The 24617-nt window shown below is 46.4% G+C and overlaps 1 protein-coding gene across 6 annotated transcripts in view; it reads left to right on the forward strand.

The window, feature by feature from the left end:
- Positions 1-19487, forward strand: part of Tmem164 (transmembrane protein 164) — a 161845-nt gene extending 142358 nt beyond the window's left edge. For all 6 annotated transcript variants that reach the window (XM_077107148.1, XM_077107149.1, XM_077107145.1 and 3 more), the window contains 2 exons: positions 13384-13484; positions 15052-19487. In XM_077107148.1, coding sequence (XP_076963263.1) covers positions 13384-13484; positions 15052-15258 — 308 coding nt within the window. In that variant the 3' untranslated portion in view covers positions 15259-19487. The remainder of the gene's footprint in view (positions 1-13383; positions 13485-15051) is intronic.
- Positions 19488-24617: the final 5130 nt, after the last annotated feature.

Consider the following 24617-nt stretch of genomic DNA (forward strand, 5'->3'; position numbering starts at 1 on the left):
CATTTCAGGAAACTGTGGTTTAAGATCCCCAGTGTTGATTGACTTGGGTAAGCTACATCTCCCTTGAGTGGGCTTTCAACTTCTCCCCTGAAGGATGAGGATTGGGATGCAGCCCCTGTTGGTAGTTTCCAGGGTCCTGTTACATCAAAAGCAGTTTGTTTGACCAGTGACAACAGGAAAACTGGCCCCAAGGTCATACTAACCTCAGGGTCCAGGTTGGGCCTCCTGCTTCTCTTCCACCCCAGTGAATCCATGCTCACCCCTGCTCCTCATTGGAGTGCTAGATAAGTCCTCCTCTCTCATCTGGTTCCCTGCTCTGCTTTCGTGGTCACATGAAGCCTGAAGATTCCTGAGGGGTGAGTGGGTGAGAAAGGAGCTGGGGAATTTGAAAAATTGCCCAAGGGCTGAACCTTATGCAAGAGGGTAGGTAGGCGAGTTTGTGAAGACAATTGGCATTTCCTTGCTGAGGAGGAAGTCACTGGGGCTCAGGAGTCCCTTGTGGGAACAAAGGATTAAGTCAGGTGTTGTCTGCCTTGATTTTATCACCTTGCATAAGATACTGCTCCTCACACCTGGCCACATTGTGCCTCCACTGGTAGCTTGTCCCAGGCCTCTTGGTACATATTTTATCTCCAGATTTCTCCCCAAGCCAGTGTTTTCTCCTGTGTGGTTGGATGGCCCAAATGTCAGAATCACCCTGATGTGCTTGTTGCTAAAATAGAGAGTTCAGGGATCTCCCAGACCTCCTGGATTCAATCTAAGGGAGCAGGACCCAGGAATCTGTGTTCCGCACATTCCCTAGGATAGTGATTTTCAAAGTGTACTCCCTGGACCAACAGCATCAGCTTAACTGGAGAACCTGTTATTAATGCATGCTCTCAGATTCCATGACCCTCCCCAAACTTACTAAATCAGAAACTCTGAGATGAGGCCTAGTAAGCTGTGTTTTAACAGATCCTCCAGGGGATTGATTCTGAGGCACACTCAAGATTGAGAGTCTCTACCCTGGGGGAGCCAGATACAGACTGAACTTTAAGCCTCATTGCCTCAAATGATTCTTGCTTAAAGCTTACCAGAGACCCAGCTAATACTAAGTGCATAACATGGTGTGTTATGTTTAAATAGCACTTCTCTCCAGAGTATCTTTATGCTCTGTTAGCTTTTCTGTTCCTAAAAGTGCTCCTTTAAGATGGCGAGGATCTGGGCTTTTCCTGCTAGAGGGACACTGATGCTTAGAGAGGTTTTGATCTACATATAAGGTCCCATAGCAACTTGGTAAGAGTAGAAGCTGGAAACTGGGTCTTTGAACTCCAGTGCTGCTTCTACCAGGGCAAGTCCATCTGTCAGAATATCTTCCAGTTCAGGGCCCTCACCCTGTGTGTAACTGACAGAAGGCTGGGTCTCTGAACCTCATGGGGAAAAGGTTGGCTTTTAAGATACCTTAGCCATAGGCTGCATGGCCAGTCAACCCCCAGTGGCACACTGAGGGTAAAGCCTGGCCTAGTTTGGTCTCTCCAGTCAGTGAGCTGAGAATGAAGAGTTAAATGTTCATGATCATCTTGGGGTCATGCTCCTTAGACCTATTTTCTGGAGAACTAAAGCTAGAAATGGAGATCTCTCATTTATAGGGCACCAAAGATTCCATGGCATTGTTTTCAGGAAATAAACTTGTCATTCTCTTCCCTGCCTACAAACCTATACCTGCTCCAGTGTTACCCATCCTATTGAGTGATATCACTACCTAACTCATTAGGCCAGAAATCTAAAGTTAATCATTGACTCTTCCTTCCCTCCTACACCCCACCCCCCACCCAATCAATGTTCAAATCCTGTCCATTCTACCTCCTGATCATTTCTCAAATTCACTGCTACTATCCCTTCCTTGGTTCAGATCAGATGAGATCATCCTGACCTGGTCTATTGCAACAATCTCCTCTCTGGGCTCTCTGTATTTTCTCAGTCTGCTGCCAGAGTACAGGCTCCAGTCCTTGCTATTCAAAGTGTTATCTGAGCACCAGAGAGCTGGGTTAGAAGTAGAGAGGCTCAGGCCCTGCTGCAGACCTCCTGTAACAGAACCAACATTTTAAAAACATCACAAGGTGATTTGTTCTCTCTGAGATATCTAAGTCCTAAACAGAATTCTTGTACCGGTCCTCACCCTCACCTCTGCCCATTCCCCCATGTGTTAGTCCAGCGATAATGGGTTTTGCCAAGTTCATGAGCATGCAGGGCTGAGCACACCATTCTTTCAGTGAATAATTGCATTGAGTCCCCACTCTGGGTCAGGCAGTGTTCTTGTTGTTGGGGATAAAAAGCAGCGAGGAAACAGAAATATCCTTGCTTTCATGGAGCTTATGCTCATGTGGGAGGAGACAGTACAGAAACAAGGAACTTATACAGTCCAGATGATGAGTGCCATGAGAGAAGAGATACAGCAGAGTATAGGGCAGGGTACTGCTCAATGGTTGTGGAGGGCTGCGATTTAAATGTGGTGGCTTCATTTAAAGAGAAGATTTCATTGAAAATGTGACATTTGAGCAAAGACTTACAGGCAAGAGAACAAGCCATTTGATCTCTGGGGGAAGGGTATGCCAAACAGAGGAAATAATAAGCATAGTGGCCCTGAGGAAGACGTGTTTCTAGACTATTCCAGGCAAGTAACTCATTGTGGCTAGATCTGTGAAGGAAGGGCAGAGTGGTAGGACATGAGATCAGAGAGGTGATTGAGGTGAGAGGGCACATCACATGTAGGGTTTTGTAGGCCATCATAAGAATATTTTAAATTTTTATTCTTAGGGAGACGGGAGGCCATTGTAGGATTTTGAGCAGAAGACTGAACATGATCTGATTTAAATTTTTAAAGGATTGCCTGGTTGCTATGCTGAAATTAGACTGCAGGTGAGCAGGTGTAGAAGTAGGGAGACCTGTAGTGCTATTTGTAATAATCCAGGAGGCAAATGGATCATGGGGCTTGTATCAGGGTGCTGAGAATGGAAAAGGAGGCAGAGGCAGGGAAAAGTCATTGAGTTCTGGATATATATTGAAGGTTCAGCCAATAGAATTGACTGACGGATCAGATGTGGGGTGGGAGAGAACAGGGGTGGGGATGACTGTAAAATTTTTGACTGGGCTGAGGAGGCAGTTCAGTGGTACAGTGCTTACCTAGTATGCACAAGGCCCCGGGTTCAATCCCCAGTTGCAAAAAAAAAAAAAGAAAGAAAAAAAAGAAAACATTTTTTTTTTTTACTAAAGCAGGTTATTGGGATAAAGAAGGTAAAGAGAAGGACTTTTGTACTTGTTTATTGCTTTTTTGTGAGGGAGAAGTGCTGTTTCAGTTATCTATTACTGTAACAACTATTCCTATAACTTAGTGACTTAAAACAATGACATTATTTCCCACAATTGTATGGGTTTTTCATTATGTATTCAGTGTTTGTGTCCTTCCAAAATTCACTTGTCAAATCCCTAACGGCTAGTGTGATGGTACTTGGGGATCAGGCCTTTGGGTGGTAATTGGGGTTATATGAGGTCACAGAGTATGGCTGTCATGATGGGATTAATCCCCACCATGTGAGGACACAGTGAGAACATGGCTCTCAGCCAGGAAGTGAGCCTTCACCACAAATCAACCATTTTGATGCCTTGATCTTGGACTTGTAGCCTCAGAACCATGAGAAAATAATTTCTGTTGTTTGAGTCACTCACTCAGTCTATGGTATTTTGTTTTGGCAACTTGAACGGAGATCTTCTACTGGTCATGTCTGGGCTCAGCTGGGATGCTCAGGCCTCCCTATCCTTCATGGCATGTGGCTCTAAAGGCAGTATTCTAAGAATGTATGCCCCCAAAAGTGTTCATCAAGCCTGAGAGATTCTTTTTTGATGATTTCCTATTGGCCAAAGCAAATCATGTGACCAAATCAGTGTGGGAGGGAAACATTATAATAGGGGTGTGGATTCTGGTAAGGCATGATTCACTAGCAGCCATTACTGTCATGACCTACCACAGGAGTCAAGATCAAAAGTTTGGTTTAAGGTTGAGAAGCCCGCTAGATATTGAGTGTAGGCTGTGAAGCATATGAGCCTGGATTTCAGGCTTGTGGTCCAAGCTGATACACCATTTTTATAGTCATTAGCATGTAGATCATAATTAAAGTCATAAGATTGGTTCCAGTGAATTATGGGATAAAAGTAGACAAGGAAAAGCTCTGAGTTATACAGTCTGATCCTATTCAGTATTTAGAGGTCAGAGCCATGGGGAGGAACCAGTAAAGGAGCAAGAAGAGAACGAATGGAAAGTAGCATGCCAGAAGCCAAGTGAAGAATGTTTCAACAACAGAAAGGTACATAGGATGAGGCCAGAGAATTGCTCATTGAATGGTCATTTGTTTTATTAATGCATATTAAACATACAGAATAATGAGTTTCATTTTGGTATTTTCATACATGCATAGAACACACTTTGGTCATTTATACCTTCCATAACCTATCCCCCCTACTCCATACCTTCTTCACCTTCCTTTCCCTGATCCTCTTCCTCTTCAGTAGTCTCCCTTCTACCAAAAAGATCACTTGTGACCTTGATGGGAGATGGTTGGTACAGGGGGAGAAACCTGATGAGTTTAAGAGAGAATCAGAAGAGGGAAATTAAAGGTTGGGAGGATAAACAGATACAGTCCAATAAAAATATATGAGCCAAATATGTAATTTTGAATGTTCTAGGATCACACTAAAAATGGGTAAGGCAAACAAATGAAATTTATTTTAGTAATATACCTTATTTAATCCAGTTTATCCAATATTCTCATTCCAATATAAGCAGCATAAAATTATGACATATATATTATACTCAATTTCCTTTGAAATCCAGGATGCATTTTGTAGTAATAGCACATCCCAATTCAAAGTAGCCACATTCTGAGCCCTGAAAAGCTGCATATGATTAGTAGGTACCATATTGGACAGATCAGGTGTAGATGATTATTTCAAGGAGTTTTGCTGTAAAGGGTTGTGGAGCAATGAGCAATGGCCAGAGGAAAAAGTGAGGTCAAGTGTTTGTTTTGGAATGGGAGCAATTCCACTGGGTTTAGTTTACATGGTAATGGGAATAATCCTGTAAGAAGGGAGGTTGTTCATGTAAGATAGAAAAATGATGGCTGGAGTAACATGGTTGAGTAGCAGAGAGGGGATGACATCTGATGTAAATGCAAAGCCTAGCCTTGACTGGGACCCAGGGAAGTTTATCTGTGGTCACAGGGATGATGGCAGAGCAAATTTGGCTGTGATCAGGAGTGCTTGAAGAAGTTTTAATCTGATTCCTTTCTTTCTCAGTGGAACAGGAAGCAGAGCCATCATCTGAGAGTGAGAATGGAATAGAAGTATTAAGGGTTTGAGAAGAGCAGATAAGATATTAAATTGTGGCCAAGGAGAGAAGAGAGTGAATGGAGCCGGGGAGTACGGTATGATTGCCTGGCAACATGAAGGGTACACTTGAAGTTTGTGATCACGACTTTGACGTGAGAACAGCCAGTCCTGTTGTTTTTCGCTGGCTGTCTTCAGCTGTGTAGGGCAGGCAATGGGGAGAAAGAGATTGAGATTTCACTAGGGCTAAGGCATTTTATTTCCCCAGGGGAGTATGATAACAAGGGGAACAGTAGGTCCAAATGTGTCTGCAAGGGATAATTAGAATGATGGGCCATGGAATTAAAGGAGGGAAGAAGGAGCCAAGGAGGACAGCAAAAAGGTGGTAGGGCCAATTGATCTGTGACAGATTCCAGGAGGGTCAAATACTTTGGGGTCACAGACTGAGTCGGAAAGTGCCGGGTTTCTGTTCTCCCAACTAAAAGGCTCAGGGGTCACTCCTGTTGAACTGGGCTGATTGGGCTGCGCAAAATAACCACACAAGAGACACAAAAACCTTTTTCTTTGGGGTCACTGTGATGGCTCCTCTGACCTTAAGGGTCCACAGGAAGAGAGAGAGCGAGAGCACGCGCTGACCCCTTTTATTGAGGAGAAGCTATTCAAATGAGGCAAGGGGTCAGGTTTCAGGGGGCTGAGGCCAGCTTCATGATGTCCACTGTCAGCAGGTTGACTGACATCTAGGTAGGCCACACCCAAGGGCACAGTAAGAGAAGGAGACACACACAAGGCACTTCATGGAACATTCTATCCTAAACAGGGCAAGGGGTGATATTACAAAGGAACAGGTGAGCAGAGCTCCACCCTTGGGGCTGCATGCCCAGGCATGAAGACAGTCACTCGAACCCTAGAAGAGTGGGGCAGTCTAGCAGCATGGGTGGCTGATGCCACATCGCCCAGCAGGGGAGTTAACTCAGTCACGTGCTAGGTTGGCCTCCCACAGGAAAGATATTAATGAGGGTTGAAGAGGGAATGTTTGACTTTGAAATTAGGGAAAGGTAGAAATTGTCCCTAATTATAAGGCCTCAGGCATGACTCTGAGAATGAGTGACTGAGGTTTGGTGCTGGACAAGATCATCAAGGAGAGGAGGCTAAGGAATTGAGAACAAGATCCTGGAAAGTTCCTCTAGGCACATGTAAAAATTATCAAAAATTATGACAAATGGGTTTGGAGACAGTGGTACCAAACCATGTGTAATATATTCAAGGGAATAGGGTCATGACCCATATGTCTGTAGATAAATGTAGAAGGGAAGAATGGCAGGTGGCATAGGGTGATATCTGTGGGGATTTGGGAAAAGGATCCAGAAACAGCAATGCAAAGAAAGAAGGTACTCTTTCTAGATAACATGAGCCAAATATGAAAAATCAGTCACTACATTAGAGGGCTAAAGATGAAGCAGGCTCCTTCTGGAGAGAAATAGGTCCAATAAAGACAAAAGGATGAAAGGGACATTCAGAGAAGGAATTGAGAATGTAGAGAATCTGACTAATCATTTCTCTGTAATTTTTGCATACCCTATTTCCTTTTCTGAAATTCTTTTCCTTGCACACCTCGAAAACATTTTATCTTTCACCACCCAATTCCTGGTTGCTACTTCCCTATAGAAAGATCACCTGTGAAAAGCATGTTGTCAAGCCCTATGGTAGTGTTTGTCTTCACTTTACCCCTCTGGAGAATTGTGTCTCCAGTGGAATTTTTGTGGTGATGGGAATGTGAATCTCTGCATTGTCCAATATGGTAGCCATTAGAAATACATAGCTGTCAAGCACTTGAAATGTGACTGATGTGATTGAGGAACCACATTTTTAATTTTATTCAAAAGTAGTGAATGTAAATGTGAGTCATCACATGTGGTTTATAGCTATGTTATTTATTGGTCAGTTCAAGTAATAGGGTATATAACATTACCAATCCTTTTCTTCTTGAAACTTAATATTCTCTCAACTTCCACAACAGCCCTCTCCTAGTTCTATGATGACCTCTTTCATTTTGTTTTTAGTTTTCTCTTTTCATGAACCCTTCTCCTTCTGCTGGGTACCTAATTCTTGCTGTTTTCAAAGCCCCATCCTTGGTCCTATAATCTCAATTTGGGGGCTCTTCTTTATTTACCCTATCCACACTCCAAGCTCTGTTTGCAGGCCCTCCCCATTTCCTGAGTCCTAGTCCTGGAAATCAGCCTGTGGGAGACAGGCACTCAGTGATAACACTTCTCCCCTAAATTAACACCCCTCAGTTCCTGAAGACTGGGAAGTTACCCTTGATGTCTCCTTCATGTCTGGCAAATTTCTAAGTAATCTGTGTCACTCACTACAGCCGGGTCTGGCCTTGTCTTCAGTCCCATCTCCCTCTAGTTTTTTGTCTACATTGCTGTGGAGCAGCCCAGCTAGCTGAAACAGAAAGCTGACCTTTTCTCTTTCCTGTTGAAACCCTTCCTGTGGCTTCTCATTGTTTATGGGATAAAGGTCGAGTTCCCTGGGGCTGGGGTTGTGGCTCAGAAGTAGAGCGCTCACCTAGCATGCATGAAGCACTGGGTTTGATCCTCAGCACCACATAAAAATAAAATAAAGATATAAAAAAAAAACTTTAAAAAATGCAATTTAATATTTAAAAAAAGGTCAAGTTCCCCAGCATGGCAAACAAGGCTCTTTGTGACCAGGCCTCATTTGCCTGTCTCTCCAGCTTTATCTCCTGCCACATGCCCACCTCAAAGAATTTTATGTTTTCCAGTATCACAGAACTCTACACAATTATACACAAAGAGCACACCATTTGCCATTTCCACAACTTTTCTCAGGCTATATTTTGCCTGGAATGTTGCTTCCTTCAAGCCCTACCCAGGTCGTTCTTGTTCTTTAAAATTCATCTCAAGCATCATCTTCTCCAGCTAACCTTCCTCAATGTCACCTTACTTTGCTTATCACACTCAGTCTTCCTTCACTTGTGAACTGCAGGGTGGCACTCAAGGACAGGGTTTCTCTGACTTTTCCCACTGTGTGCCATGAGCCCCATGGCCGTCATAGATGTTGAAGGACCAGGCAGCATGGTAAGCAACTAAGTGGAAGAAAACAGGAAGAAGACTAGAGAATGGGATGCCACCTTACCCAGTCTCATCTTCTTGGTGTAAGCCCTTCTGAGTAGAATTGTAGGATGACACAAAGGTCCCTTGGGATGCCCCTGGGGATCAGTCCTTCCCACTGGTAGTACAATTGCTTTGGTTCCCAGTACTCATAAAGCTTCCTTCTGGCAGAAATTGATTTTAGAAAAAGCAATTATCTTGGTTTCCCCCTACCTTCAGAGATGATGTTCTTCTATCCTCCTGGGATGGAAATGCTAACAGAAAATGTCACATTTTTTCCTAAAGTAGAAAAAAAAGTTTTATGTATTTAATTTTTCTGAAAGTGTTTAAGTTTCTGTTTTCCTTTACAAGCAATACTGTTTTTTTTTTTTCATTGGGATTATCCCAAGGGTCACATCCAGGTACACAGTGAGGAGAATGATGTGGGTTTGCATACAATTTTCATGTAACCACAGAGACTGAATGAGTCATCTGTGCCCAGGGTGGGTTTGTTGTTTCTTGTTTGTTTGTTTGTTTCTTTCTTTCTTTCGTTTTCTTTCTTTCTTTCTTTCTCAAAGAAATTTAATATTTGATCATTTTTGCAATGAAAAGAACTAACAATAGTGAAAGGGCAAGGGAAATCATAGTCAAAGAGCCCTTCATAGAAGGCCACCTCTTCACAACATTCCCTATCCTCTTCCAGACTTTTGTAAGATTTTCCATGGCTGTGGTCACCATGGTACAAATACCAGCAGCCATTTCTATGCCGGGCTGGCTTCCATACATACTTTGTCATCTTTCTTATTCCATTCATTATCCTTCAGAGGTAGATTCTACCTCCAGAAGGAGTTTAGAGAGGCAGTGTGATTTACTCGAGGTCACCCTCATAGATAGGTGACACACTACACAAGGCTGTCTGAACCCATGGCCTTTGTTTTTAAGCTACTTGACGTTCTGTCATTTATACTTGATATTACCAGCCATGGACTGATCTCTTCACACAGGTACATAGTTTGGCTGTCATTTGAATGGCAGTGTAATATTGTAATAATATTGAGGTACCAATAGTTTACCTAACTCATCTCCCATATTTGGTTTCTTTCTGGTTTCTAAATATTGTGGATTTCTTTGGGCAAATAAGGATGGTTTATTGAGCTCTTTAGATTCTCAGTGGTGGTCTTCAAAGTAGTAAGTAGCATTGAGCCATAGGGTTAGACTTTTATGATTCTTCTAAAAGTCTGTACTGTTCATTTGCCCACACAGAGATTTTAGGTGCCTACTATGTATCAGGTCCTGGAGGTGAAGAGAAGATTCAGAAACACCCCCTCACTTAGCAAACTCTGTCTGGTATAGGGCAGATTATGTGACATGGAAGGAATGATGCTAAAGTGAAACTTTGGACAAGGGACAGTGAAAGTACTTAGAAGCATGTCCATTGGTAGTATCTGGCTGTTCTTTTACCCCAGAGCATGGAGTATGATATGGTCTGGGGCTGCCACAGGCACGGTAGATGAGGGGGTGGGCCACTGAGTGCCCACCCCTGGTCCCAGCTTTCCCCAGGACTATGGCTGCTGAGCTGCCTCCTGATTGAGGATGCCTCACCCCCCACACCACACACACTCAGGGCCTCTCCTGTAGCTACCATCTGGCATAGAAGGCCTATATCAGCTCCCACTAGAAGAAGCCAAGCAAAGGCTAGAGGGAAGGGACATCTGGGGAGCAATGGCTGGAGGCTCTAGCAGTGGGATGCATCCTTTCTTAGCACCTGTCAGTCCTCCAGGTCCCTTCTTCCCCTGCGTGCCCCTATGTGCCCCAGAACCCAGGTGACAACACAGTACCCACTTCACACTCACTGAGCAGGAAGGCAAGTGCACACAGCCCAAGTGGATCACTCAGTGGATTTTCACAAGTCAAGTTCTGCTAGACTCTAGGGGCACACACATGGATCTGATGTGGTTACTGACCCTGGGCTGTGCTCAGTCTAGAAGGCAGGCAGACAAGGAAAGAGATGGTCCAATGTGGTATGTTTGAGGCCTATGCAAGTGGCAACAGAAGCACTGGGCAGTGAGTCCCTGAGGGTTGGTTTCCCCAGTCTTTTGCCAGAGTAACTTTGGCTATGTGACTGCCCATCTCCCAGCCTCAGTTTTTCCATCTACAAAATGGAGGGATGGTAGCTATATCCTCAAAGGGCCTTTGACTCAGATATGTCACAGCCTTGTCTCTTGTTCCTAGAGCAAGGCTGAGCTTCTCCCACAGAAGATCCCCTGGCTTTAGTTACCCTGTTTCCTTCCTTTTTCTTCTCTTCACTCCTGTACCTTACATGGTATTTCTTAGTCTTGTGTCTCTGGCCTTCTTCCTACATATGGATGTTCACCCCATCCTTTTCATTGAATTTGTAACTCCTAAAATAAAAATAATCAGCATTTGTTAAATCCCGGTACTGTAATTATAGCATATTTTTTTCTTCTGTCCAACAGCCTTGTGAATTAGGTAGTACTGTTTCATTTTACAAATGAGTTAAACTGACTTCAGTAGATACCAAGACTTGCCTAAGGCCCTGAAGCTGATAGGTGATAGAACCACAATGTGAAAACCTCTGCTGGCTGGGCTCCAGTACCTACACTGTCATTCATCACCCTGTACATCCTAGAGTACATTCAGCCACCGGAGGGCATATCCTCCCATACATTCTACAGATACTGCAATTTCAATGTCTAAAATAGACCTCCTCATGTCCGTACCCTCTGCACCCACCTGTCTTTTCCTCTTATCTACCACACTAAATAGTATCATCACCCCACTGATGCCCAAGCTAGAAGCCCAAGAGTCTCTGTGGTCCTTCCTTCCCCTTACCCCCCACTAACCCTAGACACGCTTCCAGTATTCTACCATATGCTAGTGATATTTTCCTTCATTTTTTTTCTTCTGTAGCCCCACTGCTCTTACCTTCAAAATCCATCCTGTTCTCTCTACAATTTCCTTGCTAATCTCCCTGCCTCCACTCTCTGCTGCAGTGAAAAGGGTGATCTCTTATAAGCACATGTGTGTTTCTAGTACATTCTTCCTCAGAGCTCCTTCTGCTTTAGAGCTCAAGCCTGGCCACCCAGGAGCTGAAATCTGTCCATATGACATGTTTTGTTTGATCCATCAGGCATTCTTAGCACATTTGGAATTAGTTGCCAACATTTAAAAATTAGGAAGTTCCACATAAAGTTTCATATTTCTGGCCACTCTTATAAAAGTGGAAAAAAGAGGTGTGGGGGGGTTCCTTTTGGGCCATATCCTTGCAGGGCAAGGATTGGTGGAGTGAAGGGGTGTGGGCTTTCCAGTTTTCCAGTCTCTAGCATCCCCCAGTGTCTCTTAGACCATGGTTAAACCCCTGCTTCCTATTACTTGGCCTGACACTTGAGGCATTTGAGCTCAGGACCCTGCTGCATGGGATGAAGCCCAAAGCCCTTAGTGTGGCTCCTACTGTGCTACATGGCCCAGCCCTGCCAGCCTGAGTCTTTCACCTATTTATTGCCCTCATCCCACTCTCCTACTTAAGTCTTAACTGCGATTCTCTGAATTGCCTCACTCTGTCTGACTGGGAATAGGCTGCTGCTTTGGAATCCCAGGGCCCCCCTTTAGGAAGTCCAATTCAGGACCACTCCCATGCTCCCTCTATCAAGAAGCATTCTTTGCTCCACCCCATCCTGCAGGCTGATTTTTATCTTCACATTACAGCCACCCCTCCACCCCACTCCTTTATAATTGTTGACCATGAGTCTGAGGCTGCAGGGAACTTATCTTAGAATAGTCTAACTGCCGCATAACTATTGAATGAATGGATCAGTCACTAAAGGAAAGACTTGGGAAAGTACTAGTCCAGGATATGATATCACCCCTGCTTCCTTGAGTGGGGGGGTTCAAGTCCCTTTCATTCTCAAGCCACCCCCTCTGAGTCCCCATTCACAGTAACACCTGCAACATCCTATAAACCATGCCTCTGCTCTGTAAATTCTGGAATATGTCCAAGCCTACTGGGATCTATTCCCAGAAATAATAGAAAGGAAATATATTATTTTTGGAGTTCCTTGGGGGAGGAGTTGTTCAATAGTTCTTCGATGGCACCACTGTTAGATATGGCACGTCTTCAGTTCTTTGAATTACAGTGACAGCATCTTAACATTTCATTGAACACTCATGTTGTGCCAGATTCTGGGGCTACTGTTATTCCCTTTTTATAAGCAAGTAAATTGAGTCTTCAGGGAGTTTTAACCACTTTCCCAGGATCACATGGCCAGTAAGTGGCAGAGTTGAAGCTTGCACAACCAAGGCCATCTGACTTTAAAGTTAACATTCTCAGTCACCACATCATACCTTTCCTCAATGATATTTCCCTCTAGACTAAGAGGAAATAAATGTAGAAATGAAGACTTCATAATTTTATACACATACACACTCATATATATAATCAACAATATATTGTGCTTGTATGTGATTCCAAGTATTAATTTAAAAATGAAAGAAAATTATGAGGCACAGAGAAAATGACCAAGGAGACACAGCAGGCATTAGCAGTGATTATATTCTGGTAGTAGAGTACTGGGGCTGTTTTTCTTCTTTTCCTCTATCTTTTTTTCTACTTTTCAGCATTCTAAATTACCTTTAATGAGCATGTATTATTTTTATAATAAAAAATCATCTCTTTATAATGGCCTCAGCATCGAATGGCAGAACAGAAGTCAGGAAGGGGCTGTTTTGAGTACCTAGCTAATCAGCAAGGCTCTCTCTGAAGTAGCTATCACTGATGGGTAAAAGGGGACAATGAACAGGCTACAACTATGACCTTAGCATCCATGCCCTTGTGGACAGAGGAAAGTGGGTCACTTTTTCCACAATCTCACCTTCTCCCATCTCCCTCCAGGTGCTTACACCCCAGAGCCCCTCAGCAGTTTCCGGTGGGCTCTTCTCTCAACTGGCCTCATGTTCTTTTATCACTTCAGCATTCTACAGATCCTCGGCCTGGTAAGTTTGGTTCAATCCCCTTCTCTCCCCTCTGTTTGGAGTTCTCCATAAATCTTGATAATCCTTCTTGGCGCTGGTGTATCATTTTGTTTTGAAAATACAAGATGCTAAAGGCCAGAATGTCAGATTGTTGTGTCTGGGTTGCTGATTTATGATCCACAGCCTTGGCCTCTCCAAAGAATTTTCTGAATCCTTCAGTAATGTCTGTTTTTTCATCCCTGGGGAGGCAAGGATGCCCTTCACTCCTGGCCACTTGGGTTGGAAGCAGTGGGAAATGGTTTGCTGTGGACCTCATGGGGAATTGGGATTCTAGCTAGCCTTGGCCCCCTGGGCCTGGGGCAAGTCTCTGACATTGGGTCTGTTCTGGGCCTGCTCCCGGGTTCTTTATTTCCCCTGAGCTGTGTGGCCATGAAAGTGTGTTGTTGGGGACCCCCATTGCATTCTGTGGTGTTCAGAACTGCTGGAGTGTGGAGAATGGTTGGACTCAGTAGTTGAGTTATCCAGAGTCCAAGATCGCCGGTATTGCAAGGGTGGTTATTAGTGGTAAAGTGAGTCAGGAAGAGCTTAGGGTTGGGGACAGGGTCAGGAGACCCAAGTTGAAGTCCTGATTCTGCCTCTGCTCTAAGTGAGTCACTTCACCTTTGAGGGCAGAGAGTTTTCCACCTCTCTGTGACTTGGTATAATAGCCCTAACCTCCCTGAGAGGTGGTAAGGACTTGTCTTTAGCATGAGCAGACTTGTAGGGCTCTGGAAGCCAGGTGTTGTGGCATATCTGGTTTGGTGTGGGCAGCATTAACGTAACAATAGCCGTGTGAGCCTTGTGTGACCTTATTGCGCAGGATAAGAGCGTGTGTAACCGATGTCCCCAGTACCTTTTGTAGAATCAGTCACTTTTCCTCCCTTACCTCTCACTGCTCCCCACTGACATCCTGCATTTCCAAGGTGTCAGTGTGCTCATGTCACCATACATACCATGCTCTGGCCATGCCTCCTACAGGGAGGGCTCCACTCACCCCACTTATCACCATTATCCCCTGTCCGTCTTTCATGAGTCCATTCAGGTGCCACTTCCCTCATGAATTCTTCTCTGAGGACTCAGCCCCCATTCCATATGTTCCTCAGACCTCCTCATGGCGTGTAAACCTTGGTGGGCACCGTCTGGTTTGAGGTCAGATGCAATAAACCGATCGCCCTCACTTGATTGATTGCCAGTTACATGGAGGCAGGGACCATACTGTTAACTACTCTTTTTATCCCATAATACCTCTCCAGGAACTAGGCACATAGCAGATTCTTAGGAATGGCAACAGGCTCTGGGCACAACTAGAAGTCAAGCCTGAGCAACACTGAACAGCTTTTCTCCTGCATATCCCTTCCCATCACCTCTAATGGGCTGTGGCCTTGCTTCCCTCAGAAAACCCAGGGCAGGGAAACCCGTTCATGAACAGGTGGGGATTGGTCAATCCCTCCTTGTCCTGTCCCCCATTAGGTAGAGAACGCTGAAATGGCATAAGCCAGAGAACGCCTAAGGATGGCGAACGCTCACTCTACCTCCCTTGTCCCTGCAGGTCACCGAAGTGAATTTGAACAACATGCTGTGTCCGGCCATCTCAGACCCATTCTACGGCCCCTGGTATCGCATCTGGGCCTCGGGACACCAGACTCTCATGACCATGACCCACGGGAAGCTGGTCATCCTGTTCTCATACATGGCTGGGCCCTTGTGTAAATATCTGCTGGATTTGCTCCGGCTTCCAGCCAAGAAAATAGACTGAAGGTGCTTGTTGTTTTTTTTTTTTCTCCTCCCCAAAGAAGCAAGTCCTGACTTGACTTGGAGAACACCCAGTTCTTGATGAAATCATGGGAGAGGGTAGTAGGATGTTGGTGTATTTCTTTTTTCCTCCTCTGTCCTTTTCTTCCACCACTCTTCCTTCCCCAGCTCCTCCCCCCAGGTTAGCTCCTTGCGCCTGGGGCATGGTGTGGGCCTGGATCTTCCCTTCTTCCTCCCCTTGGCTCTGTCTCCCTGCTCCGAGTGGCCTTATGCGGGGAGATGGTAGTCTGGCTCCCTTGCTCTGCTTGTTGGTGCTTTAACAACAGCTGGTTGAAGAGGCAGGGAACAACAAGCAGTAATTCTTGCAGTATCACAGCAGCGAGATCAGGTTGTGTTTCATTTCTCCACTGCCAGGGACCTCCATGCTCATGCTGGGATCCCCCTTTGTCTCCAGCACAGCCCCCATTGGAAGGGGACTCAAGCCTTTTATCTATACCAGCGGCAAGCCCAGAGCCAAGGGATTTCCCACATAGTGGTCAAAATAGAACTGGCCAGATTCTTCCCATTGGTGTCCCATGACTCAAAGCAGGGAGCTGCCCAGCCACTCCCTCTAGGATGCTGCCCGGGGGAGGAGTGGAGGGCACTGAGGAGTGGAGGGCACTACCAGCCTTAGGGCAAGATTCCACCAAGGGGCCTATTGAACTGTGGTGATGTTGAATCCACAGCAAACAGGGTAGAAATGTACACAGTGCCAGGCGGGACCCTGTGCAATCTGCCCGTGAGAGCTGAGACCTGACCCACATCTCAATCAGAAGTGAGCACACGAATTAAGAAATCAATCAATGGAAGTGGTAACTTGAGAAAACTGTGATTTGAATCATTCTCCACATTCATGTTGATAATAGATACCATCCAAATCTCCAGTGCCCCTTCAACTTGTTCTTGTCCTCTCTTTTGGTTTCTGTGTCTCTGTCTCTTAGGCAGCTTCAAGGAAGAGTGAGCTGGAGTTGGGGCTTGGGGTTGTTTTACTTGTTTGTTTTTGGATGCTTGAGTTGGGAGAACCATTGCATCAGGGCCTATTTCTGGAAGGTCCTATAGATCCTTTTCTGGGGTTTGCAGGGTGTGGTCTCGCCCTGGTTTGGGAAGCTGAAACTCCAGCCAGTGTTATTTCCCCAGGGCCAGGTTTCTTCAGTACAGCCAGACTCTGCTGAATTGTTCAATGTGGGAAGTGTCACAAATTTCCCACCCTGCCCTCTCAAAAGCCCATGTCTAGGTCAAAAGGGAGCTGTCAAGGGATAGGTCCCCAGGGGTTCAAGCGCTCCAAAAGGAGGAGCTTTTGTTGACAGACTTGCACTCAGTTGTGCGAGCACCTCAAGAAGTAGCCGCATGGCTGCTGACACCTTGCTGACTCCTACTAGGGTCAGGTCTGCTTAAGAACAGAAAAGCAAGCTCCTGCAAGCCTCCCCTCCCCTTCACCACTCTAGAAATCCTCATTGCTGTGGGCCAGTTCCAGTATTTTAAGCTTTCTTGTATTAGACCTAGATTGTACTTCTGGCAAAGGTGGTCATGATTTTAGTAAATGGACCTCTAGGAGGCAGTGCCATGCAGGAGAATCTCTGAATAAGCTGAGACCCAGGGAAGCAACCCCAGGAGGGACCATCCATCAGAAGATGCCTGCTGGCAAGAGCACAGAGAGCAGCAGAGGAGAACATTGAGTGCCCATGAGCCCCTTGTGATCCATAACCATCATTTCCTGCCATCTTGGAGGCGGGGCCAAGCTTTTCTTAGTGCCTCTCACTGTAGGGTTACCCTCCAGAAGAGGGACCTCTTGAGCAGCTGGATTCACCCTGCCCGCCATCAAGCTGCTATATGTAGGAGTGACAAGTGAGGAAATGTGTGAGGTCTTGGTGCCCATTGACCACTTCAGAAAAGGTGAGGGTGGAAAGAAGAGTCCCTGGAGACCTGGCCTGGCCCCTCCCAGAACGTGGAGCCACTATAGGCAGAGGATCTATGTCTCAACTGGGGACCAGCCCTAGAATGCCACAGTGGTGTGACAGTAGGCCTACTCTTCCTCCCTCTTTCTGTGGCATGGCACAGATTTCCAGTCATCTCGGGCTTTCCCCACACTGCCCTGGTTACAGCTCAGCACCCCATTTTGGCGTGTATTTTCTGGTGCTTGGAAGGAAGAAGAAAGTGAAAGCTACTTTCTCCTTATACCTGTTAGGTGAAGGGGAGAAGCAAAGAGGCAGTCTGGCTCATGATCATGGAAGTTGAAGGAACAGATAATGGGCCCCATCTACGGGTTCCACAAGGAGTCTTGCCCTCTCTTTGGGGTATTGTGGAGCAGTAGGCATCAGAACTGGTCCGTGTCTCTCCCTTACCTGGGGCCTAGCCCACCTGGAGAGAGGTAACTTGATCAGAGGCAAGATAGCATGCCTTGGGAGTGGCCCCCATACCTGTCCCACAGCAGACTGACGGCTGTCGTCGGCTCTAGTACAGAAGTGAGGGAGAAGCCACAGTTTGCACACCCAGGGATCAGAGGGCCCTGGCTTCCCAGTTCCTCCTAAGGGCTTTCCTGTCTGAGCTGAGGCTGTGCCCCAAGCACCCTGGCCCAGCTTCCCGATGCTGTCTGCCAGTGTGTAAGAGTATGTGGAAGTGGCCAGCTGCCTTTCAGACAGCCCCAGGAAGGGAAACCAATGCTCAGTCAGGCCCCCAGGTGGCCTTGGTCAAGGATCTGAGCCAAGGACAGTCTGTTGAGCTGGCCAACTTGCGACCTCCACTCTGAATAGCAGAGAGCTGGTCGTGTCTGCTTCAGGTCCTCCCCATAGTGTTTGGTTTTGTACACCAAAGATCTGGCACAGCTTGCTCTGCAAGGCGGTGATGTGCTCCTCTGTCCGCCTGTGGTGTTCTGAAGCCACAAACTCTGCCTCCCCAAACCTCTGTCTCTCTGGGGACTCGGTAGCACTCACAGAAGCTGTGTGCGGGTCCCTTGGGGTAAGACGGGCAGCTGGCACACTTTAATGTACAGTACAGTACCTCAGTCCAGCCGACAGATCATCCCTTTTGCTGTAGCCTCCATCAGGTTGTGATATGTGTGACTATTGATGATTCGGTGTTTTGTGACATGGGCACAGCTCCCCACAGATAGCTCAGTGTCAGCAGGTCTCTGCACTGGAGTCAGGGATGGGGGATGCCCTGGGCATGAGCTGGGTACTCATGAGGTAGCAAAAGTGCCCTTCCCTCTTCCCTCTGCCTCTTCTGGATTTGTGGGCAGTGACCTAGCACCATCTATCTTCTGTGGAAGAGGGGTTTCTAGATGGTTTCTACTGAAGGGGAGGTAGAGGAGGGAGGGGAAAAGGCCATGCGTCACAATGTAGGACAAGACACTGGTGTTGGTTTTGGTCAGCTGGGAGCAGGCACATGGGAGGGACTCCTACAGGCCCTGCAGGCTCCTTGGCAAGGCCCACACCTTGGAAGGGGCTTCCTGGTTGCGGCTCTGCCCTCTTTGAGGTGGGGATCCTGGGAGAGGGCATGAGCCTTCCTCTTGTGTATAAAGAATGAGCCCATTTGTGCTCAGGAAAACCTAGTCTCTTGCTGTTCCCCTTGTCTGTAACATTTTTGTACACTGGCTTGCTACTGGTGGCACTAAACGGATACAAAAAAAATCCCATGAAAAACAAAACAAAAAGTCATTTCAAGCAAAAGTGTTGTTTTGGAAACTCTTTGCTTTCTTTTAGTATCAATGTTGTGTAACATTTTAAAGACTTCTGCATTTATATTGGTATTATTGTAGCAAAGAGAATAAGATAGGCTGATATGTAACTATTTCTGCTGGGACATTGGCAAATGCCTCTGCCCCTCTTACTATTCCCCATCCTTCCTTGTCCCCAGGCTGGGATTGCTGTGCACTGGGTCCACCCCTCCCCCACCCCTCCCGCCCCCATGCAGTGCCTCCCTTCAGAACCAGTGTTTGTAACCTCCCTAGAGAGCAGCAGGGTGAGCCTCTTTATCAGGCTGGTTCTTGGGTGCTCTGTGCCCCCCCCCACCAGTTTCCTCACCTCTTGGGATATTTTGTAATGTGTTTCCTCTGTTTTGTAAAACCTTTTTGATTGTAATGAAATGATTTCTGCAGTCACCTTTGGAAATAAATTGTCCTTAATTTGTGTATTTAGCATTCTGAATCTTAGTCTCTGATGTTTCTCTTCTTGAAGATCCCTGAATGAAAAGGAACCCTAACAATGGGACTTATTGCTACAATTGTTTTCTTCTTTTACTATTATTAAAAGACTTATGAGAACCCAGGAGTCCTGGCCCTGCTTCTCAGAATCCTTTAAGAAGGCCCTCTGCTTTGAAGAGTAGACAAAAGGAATCATTTGTTGGCCTTGCATACTTGGAGGACACCCCCTCCCCAAAGGGTGGCTGGCTCTCAGTAGAGCTCTGCCCTGGAGCAGTGTGGCTACACTCCTTATTCCCACACACTGCCTGGCTTCCAGGAATCCAGTGGGCCATTTTCTCTTAGCAGGGTTTGCCCTCTGGGGACATTTGCTGGCCTCCTGGACTCGTGGTATTCTGGGCCAGGCTGAGGGACTGAGATCAAAAAATCAAAAGCATCATGTTCAGGTCCACTCCACCCAGGGACCTGTATGTCAGTGTTGCTAGCAGGGAATTGGGCTGTTCCCAACAAGGGTCAAAATATCACCTTGGAGAAGAGTGAGTGAAAATAACCCTGCCATTCAGGAACAGTTAGACCTGCTTTTCCAAGACCACTGGGTCCTAATGCCTTTACACCAGACAGGCCCTGATCCATCTTTTAGCCAGTAGTGCTGCTTCCAGAAGGGTCACAGCTAAGCAGCACAACAGCCAGTGTAAGCAGATCTCACCATTTGCCAGTAGTTGGGCACCCAACTCTGAGAGAGGCAGAGCTCTCCAGTCCTGCAGTAGAAAACTTACCAGCTTGGGAAAGCCATTCCCTCTCTCCCAGCTTCAGATTCTCCATCTGCAAAGCAGTAGCTACACAACTGTGTGCCAGGTGCTAAGTCCCTTTCCATATGCACATGCATACCTGCATGTGCACCTCTGACAATCCCCACAGCCAGTCTGGAAGCTGTTTGATAATGCTGTTCCTGATTGGCAAGCAGAATGAGTAAACTAAGGTTCGGTAATACATGGAGGGCCTGGGACTAGAAAGCAGTTTCATTAGACCTCAGTGCCCATGTGCTTCTGGGCTCCACTGCCTTTTTGGTGTTCTGGGATTACTAGGGAGATCACTGCTTAGGGACCTCCAGTCTGTATTGAAGAAAGAGAAGAATTGGGCAGTGAGGTATGGACAAGAGAGAGAACGGCGTGAGCCACAATTGCACAAGCAGGGGAGTCAAGGTCCAACCCTGGGCAGCCTCAGAACAGAACCAGAAGTGTGAGAGGAAGGGGGGCCATGCAAGAGCTGGGGAGACAGAAAGAGGCTGGTGGAGAGAAAGTGAGGAAAGGTGGTCTCCTGGCTTTTCTACATCTTCCTTTTCAAGAAGAGAGCTTAAGACCAGCCACCAAGGCCATCGCCATCCCTCCCGTGGGCTAGTGCATCTGCCCTTGCTGCCCATCTCCACTCTGGTCTGTTCTTCTCTGCAGGCAGTGGTCTCAAATGCAAATGTGACTGCATTACTGCTCTGTGCCTTTGACTAGAGGATAGAGCTCAGGCTCCTTAGTGTGGCACCCAGGTTCTGGACTCTTCAAACATCTTCAGTTTCATCTCACCCCCATGTTTCCAAAAGAACCATGCACAGAGACACTTTGCTCCAGCCATAATGCTCTCACTTTGTCACACCATGCCATTTCCTGCTTCCTTGCCTTTCTTTCCCTTTGCAGTGTTCTCTTAGCCACAGCCTCCTTCGTCCTCCTAATATCTCAGCTCCTCTGTGCAGCCCTCCCCAAGCTCCACTCTGTGTTGGACACCTCTGCACTTTGCCCCTACAGCATCTGGTGCCTACTCTGGGCACTATTTACTTCCCTCTTAAGTAACTCACTTCTGGACACTGGGCTCCTTGAAGGAAGGGTGGGGTCTAATTCATTCTCCAGCCCTTGGTACAGGACCCAGTTCGCAGAAGGTACTAAGTGAGGAGTTGAGGGTGTAGCTCAGTGGCAAAGCACACAAACACAGCCTGTGTGAAGCCCTGGGTTCCATTTTCGGCACCCCCCACCCCACCCCATGAGGGTATTCAGTGAACAAGAATCTTATTTCTGAATGCTAGAAATGGTGGGAGATATTGGTACCTGAGAGAGAACCCTTAGTGGCATAACCCCTTGCACTTCTCATTGGTTTTCTTGGGCTGCTGTGGTTTGCATGGGCCCCTCAAGCCCATCACTTATGAGCCCCATCCTGCTTTTCTGCAGGGCTCTATGTAGTTGGTATCCTGGACAGGGGGGTGCTATTGTGAGGGAAGAGCAGTAAGGGCTAATAACTTTTCCACCTCATGCCTTCCCAGACCTCTGTCCAGGTGGGCAGCCAGAGTGGCCAGCTGCTTTTCCATAACCTTGCTAGCTGTTCAGTCACAACTGGGCCACCCTTTTCCTTTCTCAGGGTACATAGAGTTGGTGTTTGCAATGGCAAAAGCCCCACCATCCCATGGAATGTGTCACCTACCCCTCAGTGGGAAAGGGTGCAGCTTGGGATGGTTACAACCTGATCTCTCAGTGAGTTTTTTCCAGTTTGTCATGGTTTGCCAAGGCCAGAAGAGGAAGAGATACATAGATGCCACTCTGATGTGGCTTGCTAACATTGGCAACAGTCAAGTCTAGCCTTATCCAAAGTCAAGGCCTCTGTTACTGCCCACACAACACACTCGCCCCCTCCCACCATCAGCATTCTGCCCAACATGGAGATTGCACACCTTGGATGTCTTAGATGTTGGGCACAGGAGTTTACAAGCCTCCCATAGATGTAGTAGGAGATGATGCCCCTGTTACTAATGGGTGCCTTCCACAGCAGACTTAAGTCCCTTTCTGCAACTTCTGCATGGCAGCCCCCCAACAGCCTCTAAGTCTCACAATCAGGCAGGTCTCAGTGAGTAGGGCAGATGCTTCCTTGACATATCTGTGTTGGCAAACAGTACCAATAGCACCAGACACTGGTCTATTCTGTTCCACAACTCAATCCTAGCCTCACCTCTGCCCCCTACTGGCTTCTACCCTTCCTCTCTCCATTCCAGGGGCCTGCAGAGGTGGCACCAGCTTGCCTTTGCTCTGCCTTAAGCTCTTGCTTCCCCCATACTCAGGAACACTAAGCTTATTGCTATTGCATTTTTCTTTTTTGATATCAGGGATTGAACCCAGGGGCGCCTAATCACTGAGCCACATCCCCAGCCCTTTTAAAAATATCTTTATTTAGAGACAGGATCTCACTGAGTTGCTTAGCACCTTGCTTTTGCTGAGGCTGGCTTTGAACTTGTGATCCTGTTGCCTCAGCCTCCTGAGCCGCTGGGATTACAGGCATGCACCACTGCACCTGGCACTATTGCATTTTAAAAAGACCCTGGGTCTCAAGCATCCTGCCCCATGAGAACAGAGAGGATATTGTGTATACTCAAGGACATACCATTAGATTTCAACATGCCAGAGCTGACAAGATATCTCTAATACAGCGGCTTATAAATTTTGTTGCATATTAATCACCTGGAGAGCTTTAAAACTCTCAGTGCCAACCCTCACCCAAGCTCATAACTCAAGCAAATGTTTTTTGGCATTTACTTCAATCTTCCATGTTCTGAGTCATCTTTTAACTGGACCTTACCAGTGCCTTTTGCTAAAGTGAAACCTTTAAGACTTACAAAAAATATGAAGAATAATGTCTAATTCAGCTTAGGAAAAAGGAGCATTACCAGTACACTTGAAGTCCCCTTCCTCCAGAGGATGAGAAAATGTTCCTCAGCACCTCAGAGATTCTAGGAAACTACCTTCGAGGTCTCCTCCATGATTGGGAATTGGTGGGATCAGAGCAGGTGACCTTATGGCCTTTCCCGTTGCTTCACCTAGAATAACTCCACTTTTCTCCTGTTTGGCATATTGAGGTTTTGAAAGTAATTTTATCTGGAAAAGGTTTTAAAAGCCATTTATTCACATCCTCACTAGCTGTGTCCCTACTGACCTCTTCTTGTACTAGGGATTTAACCTAGTGATGCTTAACCTGTGAGCCACATCCTCAGCCTTTTTTACTTTTTATTTAGAGACAAGGTCTTCCTAAGTTGCTTATGGCCTCACTAAGTTGCTGAGGCTAGCTTTGATCTTGCAATCCTCCTGCCTGAGTATCCTGAGCTACTGGGATCATAGGCATGTGCCACCACAGCCAGCTTGCCTAGCCCTCTCTTGAATAGTGGTATCTTGTAGAAGTCAGACAAATGCTGCAGAAACTCCATGGACAGGGCCTTCCATCCCTCTTCTCCCCCTCCTCAGTGCTCTGTGCCCTTGGCAAAGTCAGATCTCCCTGAACCCCCTATGTATAAGGGTTATAAATACCCTTGTCCTGCCTGCCCTATAGGAGGAATCCTGTGAGATAACTGGGTGTTGAAAGGGCTTTACAAACTGTCCTACCTGTCCAATGTAAGTGATCCTTATTTCCAATGAGCTTACCAAGCCCCTTCTAGTATAAAGGCCTGCTGGTTTTCTGTTTGTTTTGTTTTGTTTTGTTTTGTATTGGTACTACGGATTGAACCCAGATGTGTTTAGCCACTGAGCCACATCCCCAGTCCTTTTTTTGTGTTTTATTTAGAGATAGGGTCTCACTGAGTTGCTCAGCCTCCCAAGTCATTGGGATTATAGGCATGCACCACCATGCCCAGCTTCCTGCTGGGGATTTGACTGCTCTTGCCATTGTGCTTTAATGTGTCCTGCATGCTTGTGGGGTATGTTTGCACACCACACACACACACACACACACACACACACACACACGTGTGTGTGTGTGTGTGTGTGTGTTGCTATCTCAGTTTTAAGGAATTTTTCTCTATTTCATTGACTCTGTGACACAGTTTTTAATGTTTTAATATCTCTAAATTGGGACATACCTTGTAGTTACATGACACAGCTTAATCAGCAACTCTTTTTGTCTTTCAGCAGTACATAAAATAATGGGCACCTTACAACCTTAGGTGCCTAGAGTCAATGCAATAGTGTAATTGTTAGCTTGGATTCCACTTCCTCCTCCCCTATTAAAGTCACCTTCCTGCTAGAGGAAACTCCTTTGGAAAAATGTATAAACAAATTTTTAGCATATGGCCTCATTCTAACACTCCATCCTCTCTTTCTTCCTTGCCAGCATCCACCTAGGCCAGGCAAGCTTTCTGCTTCCTGCCCAGAGTGGGGCCCACTTTGTTGAGC

This window comes from Callospermophilus lateralis, chromosome X, assembly GCF_048772815.1.
Source record: "Callospermophilus lateralis isolate mCalLat2 chromosome X, mCalLat2.hap1, whole genome shotgun sequence".
NCBI classification, from domain to species: domain Eukaryota; kingdom Metazoa; phylum Chordata; class Mammalia; order Rodentia; family Sciuridae; genus Callospermophilus; species Callospermophilus lateralis.